Genomic DNA, 21159 nt, shown 5'->3' with positions numbered 1-21159 from the left:
CACATCCGCTGGCACGACAAGTGTTTGGGTTGCAGGCTGACACACTTGCTCCTGGTCGGATGCTCCCTCCTAGTGCCAATGGACTGGAGGTCAGACAGAAAGGTGGGCGGCCAAATGAGCGGGCAGGCAGGCTGATTTTGTGGTCGACACCAGGACTGCAGGAAGTGGTGACCTCCATGTTTCAGTGAAGGGGCCAAGTGGAGTCATAGTAGATCATAAGTCAGAGTGGTCCATGCACAGAGATCATCTGATTCCTATCTGCTGGTATGGAAAAAGGGAATTTCTAAGGGAGAGACCATTTCAAGTGCAATAAGATCTACATTTGGTAAGAGGCTTGCTTGATCGTCCCTTGGGAGTTTTGGCAGCACTGGTGATTTCGTTTTTCACACAAGGAGTTTATTTTGGAATTAATTTTGCACCTTACCTTTATTCGCCGGGTAAGGAGGAAATCCTCAAGGTGGTGGGATTTGTATATATTGTTTAAACAGCACCTGTTTGAGTTGTCACACCTTGAAAATATTACACTTTTTGGAAGAAACGCGGTGGAAGATTGTGAACTTTATTGGACTTTTGTTTCTGCAAATTTCACATTTATTTATTTACTGTTGCATTCACCGTTGTATTTTGCACTATATTGTAAAGTTACATCATATTTGTTTTTGCATTTGGTCACATTTTTTCAGTTTTAGTGCACCATATTGATTTGAAATTATACACATTTCCACTATAGGTACAGGATTCTGGTAGCAGTTTCAACACCTATCAGCGCACCCTATATATTTTTTTTTTAGTATTACTCATTACTCTTGCAGATTATATATTACCCATGTTCCCCTTTGACAATGCTCATTGTATTCATTCATTACCCAAGAGAGAAGTCCAAACCCCTGTCCCAACAATGCTGGAGAGCTGCATGATGAAGGGTTGTACAGAAGGTATTATTGGTGACTTTGACTTACCTCCCATAGTGCATCACAGAAGTGTAATCATATGGCAGGTCCACGTTATTGGTAGCTGGTTGGGTCATCTCAAAATTGCTTTTGTATACTGTATGGTGTAATGTACAGAAAGAATGTTTAGTATCATTAATGCTTTTTCCATTAAGTGGCTAAATAAATACTATTCATATATTATACTGTATACTGTTATTTGAATAATTTATAAAACCAGTGTTCAAATTCTGATCGAACCTACATTTTCTCCTCCATGTAGATGTGGACAAGTTGAATCACTCATCATCTTCCTATACCTCTCAGGGACATTCCATGCAGATTCCCTCCACCAAAGCTGTTAGCTACACCTACCAACACATGTCTGTGAATATGACTAACTCTGGTGGTCTCCAGAAACATTCCCCAAGCATAATATTGCCACCTCCATGCTTGAAGGTGGGGATGTTGTTTTCGGGGTCACCATTCCTCCTCCTCCAAACACGACAAGTTGAGTTTATGCCAAAGAGCTTGATTTTGGTCTCATCTGGCCACAGCACTTTTACCTAGTTCTCCTCTGAATCATTCAAATGTATATTAGCAAACTTCAGACGGACCTGTACATTTGTTTTCTTGAGCAGGGGGACCTTGCAGGCGCTGCAGGATTTCAGTCCTTCGCGGCGTAGTGTGTTACCAATTGTTTTCTTGGTGACCATGGTCCCAGCTACCTTGAGATCATTGACAAGATTCTCTCCTGTAGTTCTGGGCTGATTCCTCACCATTCTCATGATCATTGAAACTCCACGAGGTGACAGCTTGCATGGAGCCCCAGACCGAGGGAGATTGACAGTTAGTCTGTGTTTCTTCAATTGCGAATAATTGCACCAACTGTTGTCACCCCCTCACCAAGCTGCTTGGCGATGGTCTTGTAGCCCATTCCAGCCTTGTGTAGGTCTACAATCTTGTCCCTGACATCCTTGAACAGCTGTTTAGTCTTGGCCATGGTGGAGAGATTGGAATTTGATTGATTGATTATTTGCTTCTGTGGACAGGTGTCTTTTATACAGGTAACAAGCTGAGATTAGGCGAACTTCCTTTAAGAGAGTGCTCCTAATCTCAGCTTGTTACCTGCATACAAATCTTGCTGATTGATAGGGGATCAAATGCTTGTTTCACTCATTAAAATGCAAATTAATTTATAACTTTTTTGAAATGCGTTTTTTTAGATATTTTTGGCGTTATTCTGTCTCTCATTGTTAAAATAAACCTACTATTAAAACTATAAACTGATCATTTCTTTGTCAGTGGGCAAACTTACAAAATCAGCAGGGGATCAAATACTTTTTTTCCCTCACTGTATAGAAGGCACTGGAGAATGTTGTAACCCCCTCCCTGCTCCGCCAAAAATAAATATCCATTTGAGAGGGCTTAGGCTTTGAAATAAAGCTGTCTTAACAGATAACTAGGCAGACTTGTATAAAGTACTCGAAATTTCTACTTGAGTAAAAGTACAAGTGCTCGATCAAAAAGTGACTTGAGTAGAAGTGGAAGTGCTCGCAGAAAAAGTTACCTAAGTAGAAGTACTAAAGTATTCAACATTTTTTTTACTTAAGTATTGCAAGTAGTTTTTTCAAAAAAATTGCTACTTAACCACTTGCCGACCGCCGCACGACTATCTACGGCGGCGGTCAGCCCCTCACAGGCAAAGTGACGTAGGTCTACGTCGCTCGCCTGTGAGGGTTTAGGGAGCGAGCGCGCGCCGCCGGAGGCGCGCTCCCGCTCCCGCGTGGTCACAGACCCCCCCGCGCGTGTGACCGGCGGACCCGATCGCCGCCGGCCACTCTGCGATCGGCGGGGGAGAGGGAGAAAGTCAGGCAGCTTGTGTAAACAAGCTGCCTGTCATTCTCCTCTCTGTATGAGAGATGATCACATGGATCTACTATGTAGATCCATTGATCACTCTGCATACAGTTGAAGCCACAGCCAATCACAGTTAGAATCACGCCCCTAGGGACACACACAGCCCCTCCCTCTCAAATAAAGTTAACCCCTTCACTACCAGTGTATTTTTACAGTAACAGTGCATATATATAGCACTGATTACTGTAGAAATGTCACTGGTAACCCCAAAAGTGTCAAAAATGTCAGTCAAGGGTCCGATCTGTCCGCCGCAATGTCGCAGTACCGCAAAAAAAATCGCAGATCGCCGCCATTACGCGTTAAAAAAAAAACAACAAAAATGACAAAAATCTTTCCCTTTGTTAGTAAACGCAATAACTTTTGCGCAAACCAATCAAAATACGCTTTTTGCGATTTTTTTTACCAAACATAGGTAGCATAAAACAAATTGGCCGAAAATATTAAAAAATTTTGATTTTTACATTTTTTTTGGGGGGAATTTCATATAAAAAAAAGGGAAAAATATTGCTATTTTTGCAAAATTTACGCTCTTTTTTTGTTTATAGCGCGTGATCAAAAAATCGCACAGGTGATCAAATACCGCCAAAAGAAAGCTCTGTTTGTGGGAAAAAAAGGACGCCAAATTCGTTTAGGTACAGCGTCGCACGACCGCGCAATTGTCCGTTAAAGTCACGCAGTGCCGAATCGCAAAATACCCTCTGGTCGTTTAGCAGCCAAATCCTCCGGGGCTTAAGTGGTTAAGTACTAAAAGTAAAAAGTACCAGTAGTTTTGAAAAAAAAATTCTACTCAAGTACTGAAAGTAGAAGTACAAGTACTGTGTTATGTAGTTATTAAAGAAAGAAGTCAAAAGTTTGAACATCATATTGTTTTTTATTATTTCAAATGATTTATTCAAATGATTAACCTGTGTTTTTAGTAGTTTCTTGATGCACTTTAAGCGCTGTAGCACCATTTTATTTGTTTGTTTCATATTTTCTTTTTATTGGAAAGATTTGGTATAGCAGCTTTTATTATACACAGCCTTTATTTTCGTATGCGCTGATTTACAAATGACATTATACACATTTTTTTGAGCTTTATGCAACCTGCCATCTACTGTTCTGGCAGTGGTAATTTTTTTAAAAGTAACGAGTAACTATGCAGCACAAAAAAAAAAATATCGGAGTAGAAGTATCGAAATCATCGAAAAAATGTAGTGAAGTAAAAGTAGAAGTAGGAGAAAAAAATTCTACTCTAGGAAAGTACAGATATTGCATTTCGGTACTTAAGTACAGTAGTGAAGTAGTTCTACTTCGTTACTATACATCTCTGTAACTAGGCAAGGAGGTGACATAAATGAAAGGTAGGCACCCTAATACACTTCATTTCTGGACTATAAGTGCATTTTCAAATGTCCTAGGTTTTGGGATTCTGTAGCTTACAAGCCAGAGGGGCCCTGAGTGGTTTCACTATAGGACCCCATCAAACATAGCTACAGCCCTGCCTGGGAAGATATTGAAGGTCACATGTAGGTAGTGGTACCTCTAGATGCCACTAGGCATGTGACGATATCAGATTTCCATGCTGCGATTAATTGATTAAGGTTTTGTCACGGTATACGGTATTATCACGGTATTCAATTATTAAACTTAAATTATTAAATTTCTACCTCACTTCAATTTCATTGCTGAATTTAGGGACTTTGGTTCACTTTTGCACATAATTATATAGTCAGTCAGTACAGACTCTGTGAACCAGGCCTAAAATAAGCCATCAAGCAGTGTCTGGCCTGCCTGGTGATGACTGGTCCTGGCGCTCGGCTCTGATCCGATGGCCTGGCCATTAGGGGCTAAATCCTTGCGGCCCAAAAGTGGTTAAACCTGCAGGAGGACCAGTGTTTTTATTTGTAAATTTCTTTTCACATGCTTTAGGCCTAGTTCACATGTATGCGGGTTGGCGGTTCACATGTATGCAGGTTGGCGACCCACATTTGCACAGACATAGCAGCCCATTGATTTGAATGGGCTGCTATGCCCTCATTTTACGCAGAAAAAAAGGTGCATGCAGCATTTTAAAAAAATGCAGTGGCCTTTAAATCTATCCTACTTCTGCACCATGCGACTTACCTGCAGTTCCTGCTCTGGCAAGCTTTCTGCATTTTTAAATACATGGGCCCAGCATTTAAAAACACAGTTTGCGTGTGCAGGAACTGCAAGTAAGTCGCATGGTGCAAAAGCAGGATGGGGTTCACGGCCTATGCATTTTTTAAAATTCTGCATGCGGCTTTTTTCAGCTGAAAACGCAGGCATAACAGCCCAACCCCATTCAAATCAATGGGCTGCTATACCTATCCCTGTGCAAATATGGGCCGCCAACCCACATACATGTGAACCGCTAACCCGCATACATGTGAATCAGGCCTAAAGCAATAGTAAAAGTAATTTACAAATAAAAACACCGCTCCTCCTGCAGGTTTAACCACTTCTGGGCCGCAAGGATTTGCCCCTTTAATGACCAGGCCATCGGATCAGAGCGCCAGGACTAGTCATCACCAGGTAGGCCAGACACTGCTTGATGGCTATATAATAATGTAATGTGGGCTGCTATGCCTGTGCATCTATATATATATATATATATATATATATATATATATGCTGCTATGCCCGTGTATGTATTTCTATCTATCTATCTATGTCTCCATCTATCTATATCTCCATCTGTATATCTATCTGTATATCTATATGTATATCTATCTGTATATCTATCTCTCCATCTATCTGTATATCTATCTCTCCATCTATCTGTATATCTATCTGTATATCTATCTCTCCATCTATCTGTATATCTATCTGTATATCTATCTCTCCATCTATCTATCTAGTGACAGTATATGGTAAAAGTACTTGCAGACGCTTGTAGAAGGCACTGTGTCTCTCTGAGCCCGGGAAGGAAGCATGTGGGTGTGTGCTGAGTGGGAGTCGTCTGATTGGTTACAGGGAGGAGCTAAGTCTCTCACTCTAGGATCATATTACCAGAGCTGTTTTCTATTGAGTGAGTGAACTGCTGAGTGAGGAATGAGTCATCCAAATGTATCAATTCACAAGTCAGACTGAGGAGCAGAGAAACTCTGTATTTTAAAAATGCCACAATAACAATACCGTGGGTATGCAATACCGTGATATATCGAATTACCGAAAACCGGCATATGTCTAGATGCCACATTTATATTTATGTCCTCAATTTTCTGTAAAGATAGGTTTACTTTAAATGGGAGATCTAGCAAAAGCTTTTTTGGTTATAAATCTCTTCTGGGTCTCAGGAGTGCCTTTACTTTTGCTCTCCAGTGACCCAGAATCAGCCGACAGTGGGCTAAAGCTGGCTGTTGGCTGAAGCCACAATTGGCTCGAGACTCTGAGGGGGATCCTGACAATATTGTAGAGATCCACCCAGCTCCCTAATTGACAGCGGGCTCCGGCTCTCAGTGTGAAGTCAGCTGCACCCGCCCCCTTTTAGTATCTTACAGCTGGGAGCCAACTGAGAAAACTGAGCACAAGCTAATGGCTGCTATATTTTATATATCTACAGTACTTCTTTCTTACAAAGGAAGGCCAATACCTTGGTGGTAGATGACTGGTTGTTAGACTTTGGTTACTATGGCTAACATTCCAATATATGCTACTCTTTTTTTGAAAGGAAGATGTAGATATTTAAAATTAAGTTTTTCAGCTTTTCTGTGTATGGGAATGTTTATATGTACATGTATGTGTGTATGTGTATATATGGATTTATGACTAATTCATATTTTACACTATCATGATGATGTTTGTCTTGTATATGGATCTATTATTGGATTTAAATTACTTTCCACAGTTTTAGGTCAACTGGCAAAACGCGTCAACTAGCAATATCTACTATTGTATAAGGCTTTGTATACCTTTTTTATTCTGTTTTTTATTTAACTACTGTATATTATATCTCCTGAGGAATGTGTCTTCTTGATTTGTTCAATAATCGGAGTTTTCCTGGTGGCACGTTTAAACTCTGCATGTTCAGTTAGGTTTGGCATCCTATTTCTACATTGATGGTGCTTCCAGGAAAATTTAACTTCACAATATGGTAGAATTTTACCATCCTGACCTGTTTGTTGTTAAATGTTTATATAAAACTTTTCTATTTTCATTACATATCTTATTTTAGACCTCATCGCTGATATCAATAGTGAACTATCATACGATTGATGAATAATAATCCAGACTTTTCATTTGATCAACCAACATTATTCTCAAGGTCCTGTGATTATTCACAGTTTATATAATTCCTGTGGCTGCACATCAGTACTAGGGTTGCAATTTCAGCAAGTTTTTGTGGTGTCTGTTTGCTATGGTCCATAGGATTCGGTTTTGCTCTCATGGATGATCATTCACATTCTTCTTGGTTTTATATTGAGCTTCGCACTGTTTATATAATTTTTTTGCTGCTTCTGTCCGGATGTAGTCCCCACCTTGTAGAGTTCTAGCAACTCATTCACCCATAGTGGTTTTAAGGTGAGGTGCTGGCCTCTCAGGGTATTGACAGATCATTGTATATAATCTTCTCCACACTGAACAAAATTATAAATGCAACACTTTTGTTTTTGCCCCCATTTTTCATGAGCTAAACTTAAAGACCTAAGACTTTTTCTATGTATACAAAAGGCAGATTTTTTTCAAATATTGTTCACAAATCTGTCTAAATCTGTGTTAGTGAGAACTTCTCCTTTGCCGAGATAATCCATCCACCTCACAGGTGTGGCATATCAAGATGCTGATTAGACAGCATGATTATTGCACAGATGTGCCTTAGGCTGGTCACAAGAAAGGTCACTCTAAACTGTGCAGTTTTACTGTATTGGGGGGGGGGGGGTCCAAATCTGGTGTGACCACCATTTGCCTCATGCAGTGCAACACATCTCCTTCGCATAGAGTTGATCAGGTTGTTGATTGTGGCCTGTAGAATGTTGGTCCACTCCTCTTCAATGGCTGTGCCAAGTTGCTGGATATTGGCAGGACCTGGAACACGCTGTCGTATACGCCGATCCAGAACATCCCAAACATGCTCAATGAGTGACATTTCCGGTGAATATGCTGGCCATGCAAGAACTGGGATGTTTTCAGCTTCCAGGAATTAAGTACAGATCCTTGCAACATGGGGCCGTGCATTATCATGCTGCAACACGAGGTGATGGTCGTGGATGAATGGCACAACAATGAGCCTCTCAGGATCTTGTCACGGTATCTCTGTGCATTCAAAATGGCATCAATAAAATGCACCTGTGTTTGTTGTTCATAACATACGCCTGCCCATACCATAATCCCACTGCCACCATGGGCCACTCGATCCACAACGTTGACATCTGCAAATCGCTCATCCACACGATGCCATACACGATGTCTGCCATCTGCCCTATACAGTCAAAACTGGAATTCATCCTTGAAGAGAACACTTCTCCAAAGTGCCAGACACCATTGAATGTGAGTATTTGCCCACTCAATTCAGTTACGACAACAAACTGCAGTCAGGTCGAGACCCCGATGAGAACGACGAGCATGCAGATGAGCTTCCCTGAGACAATTTCTGACAGTTTGTGCAGAAATTCTTTGGTTATGCAAAACAATTGAGGTAGATGGATTATCTCGGCAAAGGAGAAGTGCTCACTAACACAGATTTAGACAGATTTGTGAACAATATTTGAGAGAAATAGGCCTTTTGTGTACGTAGAAAAAGTCTCAAATCTTTGAGTTCTGTTCATGAAAAATGGAGGAAAAAACAAAAGTGCTGCGTTTATAATTTTGTTCAGTATATTTGTGGTGTTATGTTTGTGGCAGGCTTTTAGGCAGGCGGGGGGGGGGGGGGGGGCTCTGGGGGGAGTCTAACACCAGCTCCCACATGAGTACCTTTATGGGTGGGGTGTTGTGTTGGGAATTTATAGTGAGTTAAGGGTATGTTTAGTTGAGTGGAGTGGGTTTAGGGAAGATCTTTTTAGGGGTCGGTGGGATCTTAATTGCTTTTTTGCCTGATCTGGCCAAACAATGCGACTTTTTAGAGGTCACTGCAGGGTGTGCTTTATCTTTTCTTTTGTTATTTTAGGACCTCTCTCTTGTGCGAATAGTGTCCGGATATATTTTGTTTTCTTCTTTTTATGAATATTTTAACAAGGGAAAGCAATCCTGTGTCCACCACTGGGAGTGCAGGCCAGGGAAGGAGCTTGCCTCAGCTCCAAACAATGCTGAGCAAAGCATGGATCCCATGAAGCCCCACATCAATGCAGAACTGGTATTAGAATGAATAGCAGTCTCAGCCAGGGTTTCCACCAGGCCACGACTCCAACGCGTTTCACTCTGTCCACCCCATGATTGAGGGGAGGAATGAAACACCTGGGGGGCATGGCCTGATGGGAGACCAGGCTGAGACTTCCATTTATACCAATACCCGTGTGTCTGCCTTGATGTCTGGCTTCATGGGATCTATCCTTTGGATTCCCTAGCTAAAGAATACCCTGCATGTGCAAACAGCTACCACACCAGAGCCATTGTGCCCCATAGGAATGGGAGAGGCCTTCCTCAACCACAAATGAATAATCAAATCCAGTGCCTCACTCCATACATGGTAACGTTTTTATTGCTGTCTGTGTCCCCTCTAGGTTGAATAGTGAAATGTCTTCAACATCACAGAACAAATCCAGGAAAACAGGACAACATTGCACCATTAGAAGGCAGGATGAAATTTACCATCTGGGATGTTTGCCCATTCGATATAGACGTAGGTATCCCGGTCACTCCTGGTGTGCTCGTGGACAAAGCCCAAGACATGATTGAGCTCATGTTGTACAATCCCCTTCAACACGCAGCCAGGGTTCTTTAGTGAGAGAACTTGGGGTCCGCTGATTCTTCCCAGGTAGGACCAACATCTGAGGAGGCACTTGTATCATGAGTGGTCTGTCATTCTTGTAGCTACACACACAGAGAAAGTCTAGAAAGAAAATCACATCACATGGAAATGCAACAAAAAGGAGACAGATTAAAAGAATGGGTGAAAGGAGAATCGGTTCAGAGGGTTATAAGTAAATTTACTTTCTGTTTTTGAGAATATTTTATCATTTCTTCCATTTAGAGGTCAGCAATAGGGATGTTCTGGGTGCTTCCTAGTAGTGATTCATTTCAAAATGAAATCCAAGGACATCCTACTGACTAACCACATCCCTTTTTTAGCCACACTCAAAAAATCACTCCTCCAGCAACTGAACATGCCCTGAAACAATTGGTCACAGACTATTGGAAAAAGAAGCAATAGTAAGCTGAAATGATGTGCCAAAACAAATTGTGGGTGTGGCTAAAGAGTGGAAGGGCCCTAAAGGGGAATGGTTACATAAAACGTAGCCTAATCTGATGTTGGCCAATAGTATTTAACTCGCAGGCCGCAAGGGTCAAGAGTGCATGGCGCAGGGATCAGAAGTACATAGCACACAGAGTGCAGGGCTCAGGCTTGTTTAAAGCACAGAGTGCAGGGTTCAGGAGTATGTAATGTACAAAGTGCAGGGGTCAGGAGGGTATAATCAGTGCTGGAAAAGGACATCTTGAGCCCAGGGCAAACATGCCAAACTGCACCCCCCCCCCCCCCCCAAGATGTATGAGCAGTAATGTCAGCAAAAATCCCCTCCTCCAAAAAAACTGAGCACTAATCTGCATGCTTTCCACCTAAGCATATATCCCCCTCCTCCCAGTACAAATCCATCTCTCTGCTGAAATCCCCCTCCGAGCACAAATCTTTGCCCCCCATCCCCAAAATCACCCAGCCCAAATGCCCCATTGCCCAAAAAAATCCCCCTTCCTAGCACAATTCCTCTACCCCTAACATTTCCCCTCCTAGTACACTTCTCTACCCCCCACTCCAAATCCCACCTCCCAGCTCAAATCCCCCCCCCCCCCAGTCCGACCTTCCTAGCACAAATCTTCTTCTACCCATCCCTCCTCCTGACCCAAATCTCCTTAAATCACCACTCTTAGTACATCCCTAAAAATGCCCCCTCTGAGAACAATAATTTCCCCCTGCCTCCCCCCAAATTCCCCCTTCCAACACAAATCCCCTCTCCCCCAATCTCCTTGCAGTGCCCCTCCCCACCTCACATGACACCAAAGTGCCCAGGGCAGTCACCCTTCCTGCCCAGCCCTTGTCCCGGCCCTGGGTATAATGCACAGGGTACAGTAGCATATACAGCACAAAGTGAGAAGTTAGAAATGTGTAATGTTCAGAGTGCAAGAGTCAGAAGTGTTTAACACACAGTGTATAGAAAACTAGAACTGAGATCAGGAGTGCTTAACTCACAGAGTGCCGGAGTGTATAACGTACAGTGTAGAGTGGTCAGGAGTGTATAACACACAAAGTGCAGGGGTCAGCAATGTGTACAGCACTGAGTGAGGAGTTAGAAATGCAAAATTCACAGAGCGCTGGGATTAGTAGTGTGTAACTCACAGAGTGCAGGGTCAGGGTTGCATAAGGTATGGATTGAAAGGGTCAGAAGTGTGTAGTTCAGCTTTTAGAGGTCAAGAATATGTAATATAAAGGCCAGTATACACAGTAGGACTAAAAATTGTCTCCTCCTGCCATCACAAATCCCCACCAGTGCAAATCTCTCCTCCAAATACTCTGACCCCCCACTGTACTGATTCCCCCCCCCCCCCCCCCCAAAAAAAATCTCTTTCCAGTACAGGTCTCTCTTCCCCAAAATTACCAATTACCCTTAGTACAAACCAACCCCCCCCCCATATACTTCAGTAAAATCCTCTCTTCCCCCCACTACAGCCCTCTCCCCCCACTACAGAACTTTCCTCCCTAGTAGACATTTGAGCTGAGGAGGAGCTTTTCTTGGCTCTGCACAGTCACTGTCTGAGTTCTGAGCAAGCAGGTGGCTGCAGTCCCGAAATAAAAAAAAAAAAAAAAAAGTTTGCTGGTAATGACATCAGGACCTAAGGCGTTTGACAAGGCTATTTACAGTGTTAGTGATGACCCTGTACCTGCACTGCTGGGCGTACAGTACTGCTCATGCTCCCAATGCGAGTCTTTGGCTCAGCTGACTAGTAAACAATTTTCCTCAGTGGGGTTGATGTCTTATCTCAACAGTTATTAGGAGAGACAAAAGAATTGCACGGAGAGCACCCTCTAAAGGTTGACGCACAAATCTCTATAGCTAATATGACAACAGACAATTAACAAGAGCAAGCTTGTAAATGTGACATCAACATTTCTTGTAGGTTAACACTGCAAAAACCACCAATGTAAAGAGGGCTTTAACTAGGGGGCATATAAGGCTCCCACTGACCTCCAATGTAAAGCGGGCTTCAACTAGGGGGCATATAAGGCTCCCGCTGACCACCAATGTAAATAGGGCTTTAACTAGGGGGCATATAAGGCTCCCACTGACCACCAATGTAATGAGGACTTTAACAAGGGGCATATAAGGCTTCCACTAACCACCAAAATAAAGAAGGCTTTACCTAGGGAGGCATATAAGGCTTCCACCAACCACCAATGTAAAGAGGGCTTTAACTAGGGGGCATATAAGGCTCCCACTGACTGCAAATGTAAAGAGGGCTTTAACTAGGGGACATATAAGGCTCCCACTGACCACCAATGAAAAGAGGGCTTTAACTAGGGGGCATATAAAGCTCACACTGACCACCAATGTAAAGAAGGATTTAACTGGGGGGCAAAAATGGCTTCTACTGACCACCAATGAAAATAGGGTTTTAACTAGGGGGCATATAAGGCTTCCACCAACCACCAAAGTAAAGAGGGCTTTAACTAGAGGGGCATATAGGGCTTCCACCAACCACCAATGTAAAGAGGGCTTTAACTAGGGAGCATAAAAGGTTCCCACTGACCACCAATGTAAATTAGGCTTCCACTGCCAACTAACATAAAGAGAGGTTTAACTAAGGGGGCATATAATGCTTCCAGTGGCTACCAATCTAAAGACAGCTTTAACAAAGGGGGCATATTTGGCTTCCACTGCCCACCAACATAAAGAGGGCTTTAACTAATATCTCTTATTGTAGGGTGGGGGATAAAAGCCTGGCACTGTCCGCCAATGAAAAATGCTGTGTGCCACAGACAAAATTCACTCTTGAAAAATCTGTCTGAAAAATGGGACAATGTGATTGGTAGTAATTCCCTTCTGGTAGTGCAGCATATACTACACACTTACCCATCTACTGATTGGATCTGTATATAATCCGTCTCTGTTTTACGCTCCACAAACCGAATGCAGGTTAGAGAGGTGTACTCCTGAATGGCAGAATAGATGATTGCAGAATCAGTAGATGCTAAAAGGAAAACAAAAATACATGCTAAAGATAGTTTTTTTAATTTGTTTGTAGCGTTAGTAAAGGATTGCAGTTAGAAGTCTAGATTATATTATGCGCTAGAAGTACCACAATTTAATGTACTGTATATGGTAACAATTAAACAAAGCTATAGGATTCTAGAATAATTACTGTAATAGACCCTTTAATGTTATCTACAGCCTTTTTCTCAATTTGGTGAGCTCAGCCCTTTATTATCTTCTAATCTCCACTATATTTTGAAATTGGAAAAAAATGAATTGTATCTGTGCCACAGAAACACCAATTTAGATTAAAAAATATAACAACATTTTATGGAAACAATTGATTTAAAAAAAAATGTTCATATATAAAAACATAGTGCAATCGTCATACGATTGATATACGAATGCAGTAACTCCCGTTCAACATGTTGTGCCAGACTGTGGCTTCTACAAAATTGCTAACTATACTGTACATATAATATCAGTGGTGTACTGCATATAAGGATGGTAAGAGGAAGATATTAGTGAAACCGCAGAGAGAGAGAAATAGGATCCCCAGTAAGGTCAAGAATGCCAGGTCTAGATCAGAGAAAAAATAAAACCAAAATGAACAAGAGGACCAATAGAGGAGGATTGCCAGAGAGTATCCAAAGCACGTAAATTCTGAGGTTATATCCTAAATTGAGATCTTCAATAGATGGCTTTGTGACAAATATCTCTCCACCTAAGTCTCTGGTTAGCAATCTAGCATTCATAGGTCTCTCCAGGGCAGGCCACAAAAACGTAAGAATGAAGGAAAGGGTCCTCACTCATCGGCACCAAATTGCACATCACAAGACCACACACGGCATGTTTCTCAATCATCCAGCACTACTTCCTCACTATCTAATCCCATTGTTCTTGGGGACATGGTATCTTTACCTCTATTCCTTCTCAGGCACAGAACTTACCCATGTACAATAAGGTAAGTCAGTCTAGTTCTGGCACTAATTCGGGGGACTCCCCCATTGTCCCAAGTTCGGGGGACTTACACATAGCACCGATGTTTGTTACACAAACAATAACAGATCCCAAAAATCTTTTCAATAAGAATCCAATCAATTGCAAACAAGTGAACAAAGTAAATTCCAAGAAATTAATTTGTCCTCCTATCCTCTATCCGAAGAACAAATTTAAGTCCTTAGTTTAGGTCTAACTTTTTGTCCTACTCAGCAGGTGGACCGCTTTGAGTTGCTCAAGAATGTCCACATTTTCTCTATGAAATTGATGTATAAAACCATTTTTGACAAAAATTATCATTCTTCAAGTTCCCGAACTCTGTCCAATGAAATTTGGACCTTATGGATCTTATCCATAATGATATCAAATCCCTTAACAAACTTATGGAACTATGGGAGGAAAGTAATCCGCCTGAGGACTTGACCGAATCCAGTTCGAGCAATGAGAGTACCCATCTTTCCTCCTCTGGCTCCATCACTGCAGAGGTGTACTCCCCCCCCCCCCTTATACAAAGCAAAATATTGTTCATTCCCAGTATTACAAGGTAATCCCAATATATGGGCATTTACCCAAAAAGTCATAAAATAAATAACTAGATGGACTAGAAATAGAACATCACATTTAACTTTAGCCCAACAGAAAGTGGTTACTGCTCTTAAAAACAATCATGAAATTGTTATCAAGCCAGCTGGCAAAGGTGGCAATTTAGTTGTTATGGATTTGACACAATATCATCAGATGGTGATGGATATACTCAATAACCGTGACTAGTATTGAAGCATATCTGAAACCTATGCTAATCAGGTATGTATTAATTATAAAAATTTGATTGCCAGGGCTTTTCATGATGGAATTTTTGATCAAAAAAGTTGTCAATTTCTTGCCCAAATAACTCCTAGGATGCCAAAATTATATGCCCTACCCGAAATTCATAAAAGTATAGACCACCCTCCAGGTCAGCCTATAGTATCAGGAGATGGTTGTCTCATCGAGCCAGCCAGTCAACTTATTGATGACTACTTGTGTCCACATGTGGAGGCTCTTAGTTCATATATCCAGGACACAATGGATTTACTAAGAGCCTTAGATTGTTTCGGTTCCTGAAGGGGCTTGGTTAGTGGCAATCTATGTTGAGGCCCTATTCAATCCCTTGTGATTTGGGTGTTAGAGTTGTAAAGGGGTTCATATCGGAGAGAGGGCGTAGAGCAGGCCCATATAAATGTTTTGTTTTGGAGCTACTCAAATTTGTTCTGACTAATAACATCTTCTTGTTTGAACGGACCCACTACCCGTCCTATGTAAACCTGTACCTGGGGGGATGTAAGCATGAACTATTTGCCTGTGAGGACTTACAGGACAAGATACTCATCTGGCGTAGATTTATAGATGACGTGTTCATCACCTGGACAGGATCCAGGGATAAACTATTTTCTTTCTTGGATATCCTCAAGCTTAACACTTACAATCTCAAATTCACCATGACTTGTGACCAACGATCCATTCCTTTTTTGGCTATCCAAATTCTCATTATTAAGGCTGGCAGTATGGGTTCTTTCTTATATAGAAAGCCCTCTGCAGGGAACACAATTTTACACGCTGGTAGCTCTCATCCCTTGCCTCTAATCTCCAGTATACCATACAGTCACTACCTACAGATGAAAAGAAATTGCAGCCGTCAGGCAAACTTTGAGGTTGAGGCTAAAGCGTTACAGAATCGACTCCTACATAGAGGAAACAGTTGCTCATGTCTCAAAAAGGCCTACCATTGGGCAAAATCACAAGATAGGAATTGTCTGATTCATACAAAAAATGTAAACCTAAGGACCAAAGTGTTAGGCTAATTACATTCTACTCAGGGCAGCACAAAAAGGTTTGCCATATTATTCAAAAATATTGGCACCTTTTGGTGGATGACGACATGGTCTCTAAATATGTAAATCAATATCCTCAAATCACATACAGAATATCTCGATCTTTGAAAGATCAGTTGGTCCATAGTCACTTACAGTCCTGGCCAAGGTCGGGGACACATGAAATTACCGGCACAGCACCTTGCAAAAATTTAATTTCTGCAGCTTCATGATGAATACCAGGAGAGACCTATGAATGCTAGATTGCTAACCAGAGACTTAGGTGGAGAGATATTTGTCACAAAGCCATCTATTGAAGATCTCAATTTAGGATATATCCTCAGAATTGACGTGCTTTGAATACTCTCTGGCAATCCTCCTCTATTGGTCCTCTTGTTCATTTTGGTTTTATTTTTTCTCTGGTCTAGACCTGGCATTCTTGACCTTACTGGGGATCTTATATCTCTCTCTGCGGTTTCACTGATATCTCCCTCTTACCATCCTGATATTCAGTACACCACTGATATTATATGTATAGTTAGCGATTTTGTATGCGGTAATCAGAAAGTCTCCTGAAGAAGCCACAGGCTGGCAAAACATGTTGAGCGGGAGTTACTGCATGTGTACATCAATCATATGACTATTGCACTATGTTTTTCGGATATGAAAAACAGTGTAATCAAAAAATATATCACACCTGTCTGGTATAAGGTCGACCACCGGATGGTACAGATCCTGGACCACAAGGTGAGGGGAGACCCCCCCGGGGCGAACACGGGAGCATGACCAAAATAGGGCAACACTGCAAGACTGAAACTTTTGGTATCTATGAGTGAAAAAAATATATATATGAAGAACCAGCAATAACTATATGCGTCCCCAGACAGGTGTGATATATTTTTTGATTACACTGTTTTTCATATCCGGTTGATCTATTTCAACAAACACGATTACAAGAGATACCAAATGTTTGACTCATATATGATATTATGCCATTTATATGTATTAATGATATATATAGGACTTTTTCCTTATATGTATTTATTTATTATACTTATTCTTCTTTTTTCTTTTTTCCACTTTAGTGTTCTTATTTGAATTTTGTGTAGAGTGTACCCCCCTTAAAAATACCCCTGAGGAAGCGGCTACTGCCGTGAAACATGTCGGGTTAAATCTGTGGGTATCTTCATTTTTCCGCACAGACATCATTTTCTAATGGTAAAGGGTACATAACATCATGGTTTACCCCTGTGTAGGATTTGTTGTATATAATCCTATCTATACTCTATGTATAAGAACATGATCTACAACTGCTAACTGTTTTTATTACCAATGTGTTTACATTATCATTGTATCTGTTAATATACAGTATACATTTTACAATTGTTCTTTCTCTTTTCAATAAAATAAATAATCTGTTTGATATTTTATATCTATTTCTTTTATCTACTTTTTGCTTACCAGCACCCTTGTTTGAAAGTCCCCCGCTTTATGCGCCCTACCCCCCTCCCTTTAATGCTCCTCTATGATGCTAGACTGGTCTTCATAGCATCTTCTCCCTTATGCTCTAAGGTTCTAAAGTCATCTAGACCTATACAGGGCTTATAGCCCTGCATTGGACTTGATGACCTTAAAGGACAGTCCACCGTGGAACCATGGGGGAGAGATGTCTACCAGAGGAGCAGAGAATCAGGTAATCAAAATGTTTTTACTTTCCCCTAGACCTAAACAAGCAGTCAACCCTTGTAGTGCAGGGGGCAGCCCCACAGCACAAGGGAATTTTGTGATTTCCTGAAGTTGCAAACTTTTTATAGTCTTAAAACTTTTGCAAGTTCTGTTATCTTCAGAACAGATTAGATGTATAGATTTTACAATAAGGTAGTAATGTTTTGTAGTGAGTGCTGAAGGCAGCTTACTGTAGTCCGCAGACAGGGTGTAGGGAACAGGAACAATTCCAGAGCTGGATTTTGGCCAAAAGCACGTCTGCCCTGGACATGTCAGAGCACTGCGACTGAGTTTTACAGCGATATCTCCATGATGGATCAGCTTCTTACTACCTGCAAAGATTACAAAGATATCTTATTATTTATCCATTTAAAAAAACTGTAGACAACATGTCTGTATATAGTATAATAGTTCCAGGCCAGTTTGCCCAATAAGGGGGGGATACACATTCTCCCTCATTGGACATATGCCTAAAGTAAGCCAACGAAGAATGTTGTGGACTACCCCAAAAAATATATACATAACATACATTATATTGCATGTCTTCATGTGTCACTGTTGCTTCACCTTTACATTACTCCCTGTCTTCAAGAAGCTTACAATCTAAGGTCCCTATCTCAGATGCATACACACACATACACACACACATACTAGGGCCAATTTTAAACCAGAGCCAATTAACCTACCAGCATGTCTTTAGAGTTGTCGGGATTATTGGGGGTGACTAAAATAATAATAGAAAAAATATGGATTTAAAAAGCCATGTACATTTCATCTTATGCATATAAGATTCTGAACAGTGCAGCGTCCATTTTGTTCAAGGTGAATGAAAGTTCATATGTAATGTCTCTTACAAGAGAAAGTAGAATTTTAACAGAGGTCTTTGTATTTCTTCTAAGATCGTAAATAAGATTTACATAGACACCTCTTCAGATAAGACATAATGGTAATGCCAGTCTGTCTGTAATTATTTAACAATGGACAATACCCCAGTATACTCTAGCAGACATTTAAAATGAACTATATAAGTTTTTAAAGATACATTATTATGTGTGAGAAGATATTAGCCATAATTATGTCCTTATATTATGTAATGCATATACATATATATTTAGGAATGTTATATCACATGTTGGGTTTATATTCTTGTTAAATAACAAATCTTACTTAGACTTAAGAGTGAATATTAATTACTTCATTTTAAGGCATGTGGTAGGAGTGTTTATATAAGAATTGCTTTGGACTAGGCTAAGTGATATAAATTCTACAGGCCAGACAAAATGTCTGACAACATGTGGCATGGTCAAATAATTAATGGATCTTCACTAGCCAAGAGGTCAAAGATCATCAGATAAGAATATATTCTAATTATTGCTAACTACAAAATCTAATGAAGGGTATAATACTGCCCTCTTTAGACGAATAATTTGGTATTTCCAATATAGAAATATTATATTGTATTAAAAACATAATTATTGAAATGGCATTACTTGCCAGGGTGAATGATGGAGATATAGATGGACATTTATGTATGTACTGGGAGTATGGACAAAGTTTCATGTTGTGTTTTATAGTTAATCTTGAACATAGAGAAATCATCCTTTAATTTTATTATGCAAGACATTGGGTTAATTATTAAAGAGGTGTGTCTATGACCTCACCAGTTAAGGTATAGAATATCCCAACCAATGGGGATAATGTTTCATCCCTCTGGGTTTAACTTATGGTAATTTTAATAGCCCTTTGTTCATACCATATAAAAGAACAACCCAGATATGAGAGAGGTCACACATCACTACTGACAACATACAATACACATACATCACACACACTACTACATCCATCGATATACTCATCCAGACATACTCCATCTTGCTCCATCATTCATCTGAAACGTTGAGGGACGCCAAACGAAACTCCTCCCTCACTGACCACCATCTTAAGAAAGGCATCCATCTTAGGACTCTGGTAACGATCATTTGAAGCTAGCAGCCATCTTAAGTGTGGTAAATATGCCTTGCTATGTTATTTGATTTTTTTCAATATTGTTTATTTCCTTCCTTATATGTTTTATATTGCATATTTAAGGGTAATAAGATTACATTCCCAGCCGTATAAACCATAGTAGATTTTTCTCTAAAAAGCTGATTTTTGTTTTTATACATTTTTATTAATATCAGATTTAGCGCACTATTGTTAATTTAGTCTTCCGTTTTGCATGGCTTATTCTCGCTCCATCTGCAGTGGAACGACTTTCGGCAATGCGATTCGCAGAAAATTGTGGTCTGTTTATATAGAACACATACCTATGGTTTATGCTATACCTGGAGAAATTGTAATCTTGCTTTCCTTTTGCTTTCACTTGTTTCAGTTTCACTTTCATTATTGAGCTAAACATCACATTGCATTGATTGTTTTAAGTTTGTATTTTATGTAAAGTTGTTTCTTTGTGTCATTCCCTTTTTGATCATTTATAGTGAATACATGTCTTGAGAATAAATATTTTTATATATTCCATACTGTAGACTGTACTCACTAAGATTGGTATATGCTTTTAAAAAGAAATTAATCAATTAAAAAGAATTGCTACATATTGATTTATGGAAATAAGTGGAGATTCTCCTTCCTCACAGATCTTTGCTTATTGACATAAATAGACACTGTTATATTCAGAGCAGTATAAATATTCTGACATAATGAAGTACGAGCGCGAGAGATATTATTAAATATTCTTACAGAGTGTGGGATAAAACCAGAGTGCCCAGGGGAGGAAACCCACATAAGCACAGTGAGAACATACAAACTCGTACGGTTAATGTCCGACAGTTATGCTAACCACTAAGACCGGACATAGACGGTACAAATTTCTTTCCTGCAATCATGATTCTCAAATCAGCACAGACAGTACTGACAGGGGAATTCCTCCCGCCGAGGCATTTTTTTCTCCCAGCGGGGGGCAGGAGAACACAGTGATTGTTGGCAGTGGCTACAGCAGCCACCAGCGATAATCACAAGAAAATCCGGCAGGCTGGTTGTACCCAAGTTGACGATTCAAACAACTTGGTAAATTCAGACTGCCCATACACCGTTCAAATCTCGGCCAGTCCCTGCCGAGATTCAAACCATCTATGGCCGGCCTAAGTCACTGTGCTGACACACACTCACTCTGATGGTTTACTACTCTATTAATGAGGCTAAACAGGGCAAATAGAGAAAGTGAATCTTCCTTACGGGAGCACAGAGAGCAATGAAAGTCCTGCAGGTGTTCTAATCCCTCTCCACTCTATCCAAAATGAAAAAAAAATAGCTTTTAGTTTTACTTTAACCAATGTCCTACCACCAAGCTACTAACTCACTCCTTTGTTATCTCTCGCCTCAACCAGTGCAAGCCTCTCC

General features: G+C 40.6%; 1 protein-coding gene and 1 long non-coding RNA gene across 2 annotated transcripts in view; one reads left to right on the top strand and one right to left on the bottom strand.

Annotated features, from left to right (window-relative positions):
- Positions 1 to 21159, top strand: part of LOC309565207 — a 1884446-nt gene that overhangs the window by 1084601 nt on the left and 778686 nt on the right. The window lies entirely within an intron of this gene.
- LOC309565205 (high choriolytic enzyme 1-like) overlaps positions 1 to 21159 on the bottom strand; it is a gene marked incomplete at its 5' end in the record, with an annotated part of 59442 nt that overhangs the window by 22401 nt on the left and 15882 nt on the right. Inside the window, 4 exons of the mRNA XM_082270007.1 lie at positions 960 to 1047; positions 9597 to 9775; positions 13070 to 13187; positions 17955 to 18095. Coding sequence (XP_082126133.1) covers positions 960 to 1047; positions 9597 to 9775; positions 13070 to 13187; positions 17955 to 18095 — 526 coding nt within the window. The remainder of the gene's footprint in view (positions 1 to 959; positions 1048 to 9596; positions 9776 to 13069; positions 13188 to 17954; positions 18096 to 21159) is intronic.

The sequence above is a fragment of the Pelophylax lessonae genome (genome assembly GCF_965119305.1).
Source record: "Pelophylax lessonae genome assembly, chromosome: 10".
In the NCBI taxonomy this organism is placed as follows: domain Eukaryota; kingdom Metazoa; phylum Chordata; class Amphibia; order Anura; family Ranidae; genus Pelophylax; species Pelophylax lessonae.
Note: the sequence above shows the minus strand (reverse complement) of the source record. Positions and strands in the feature narration are given on the sequence as shown.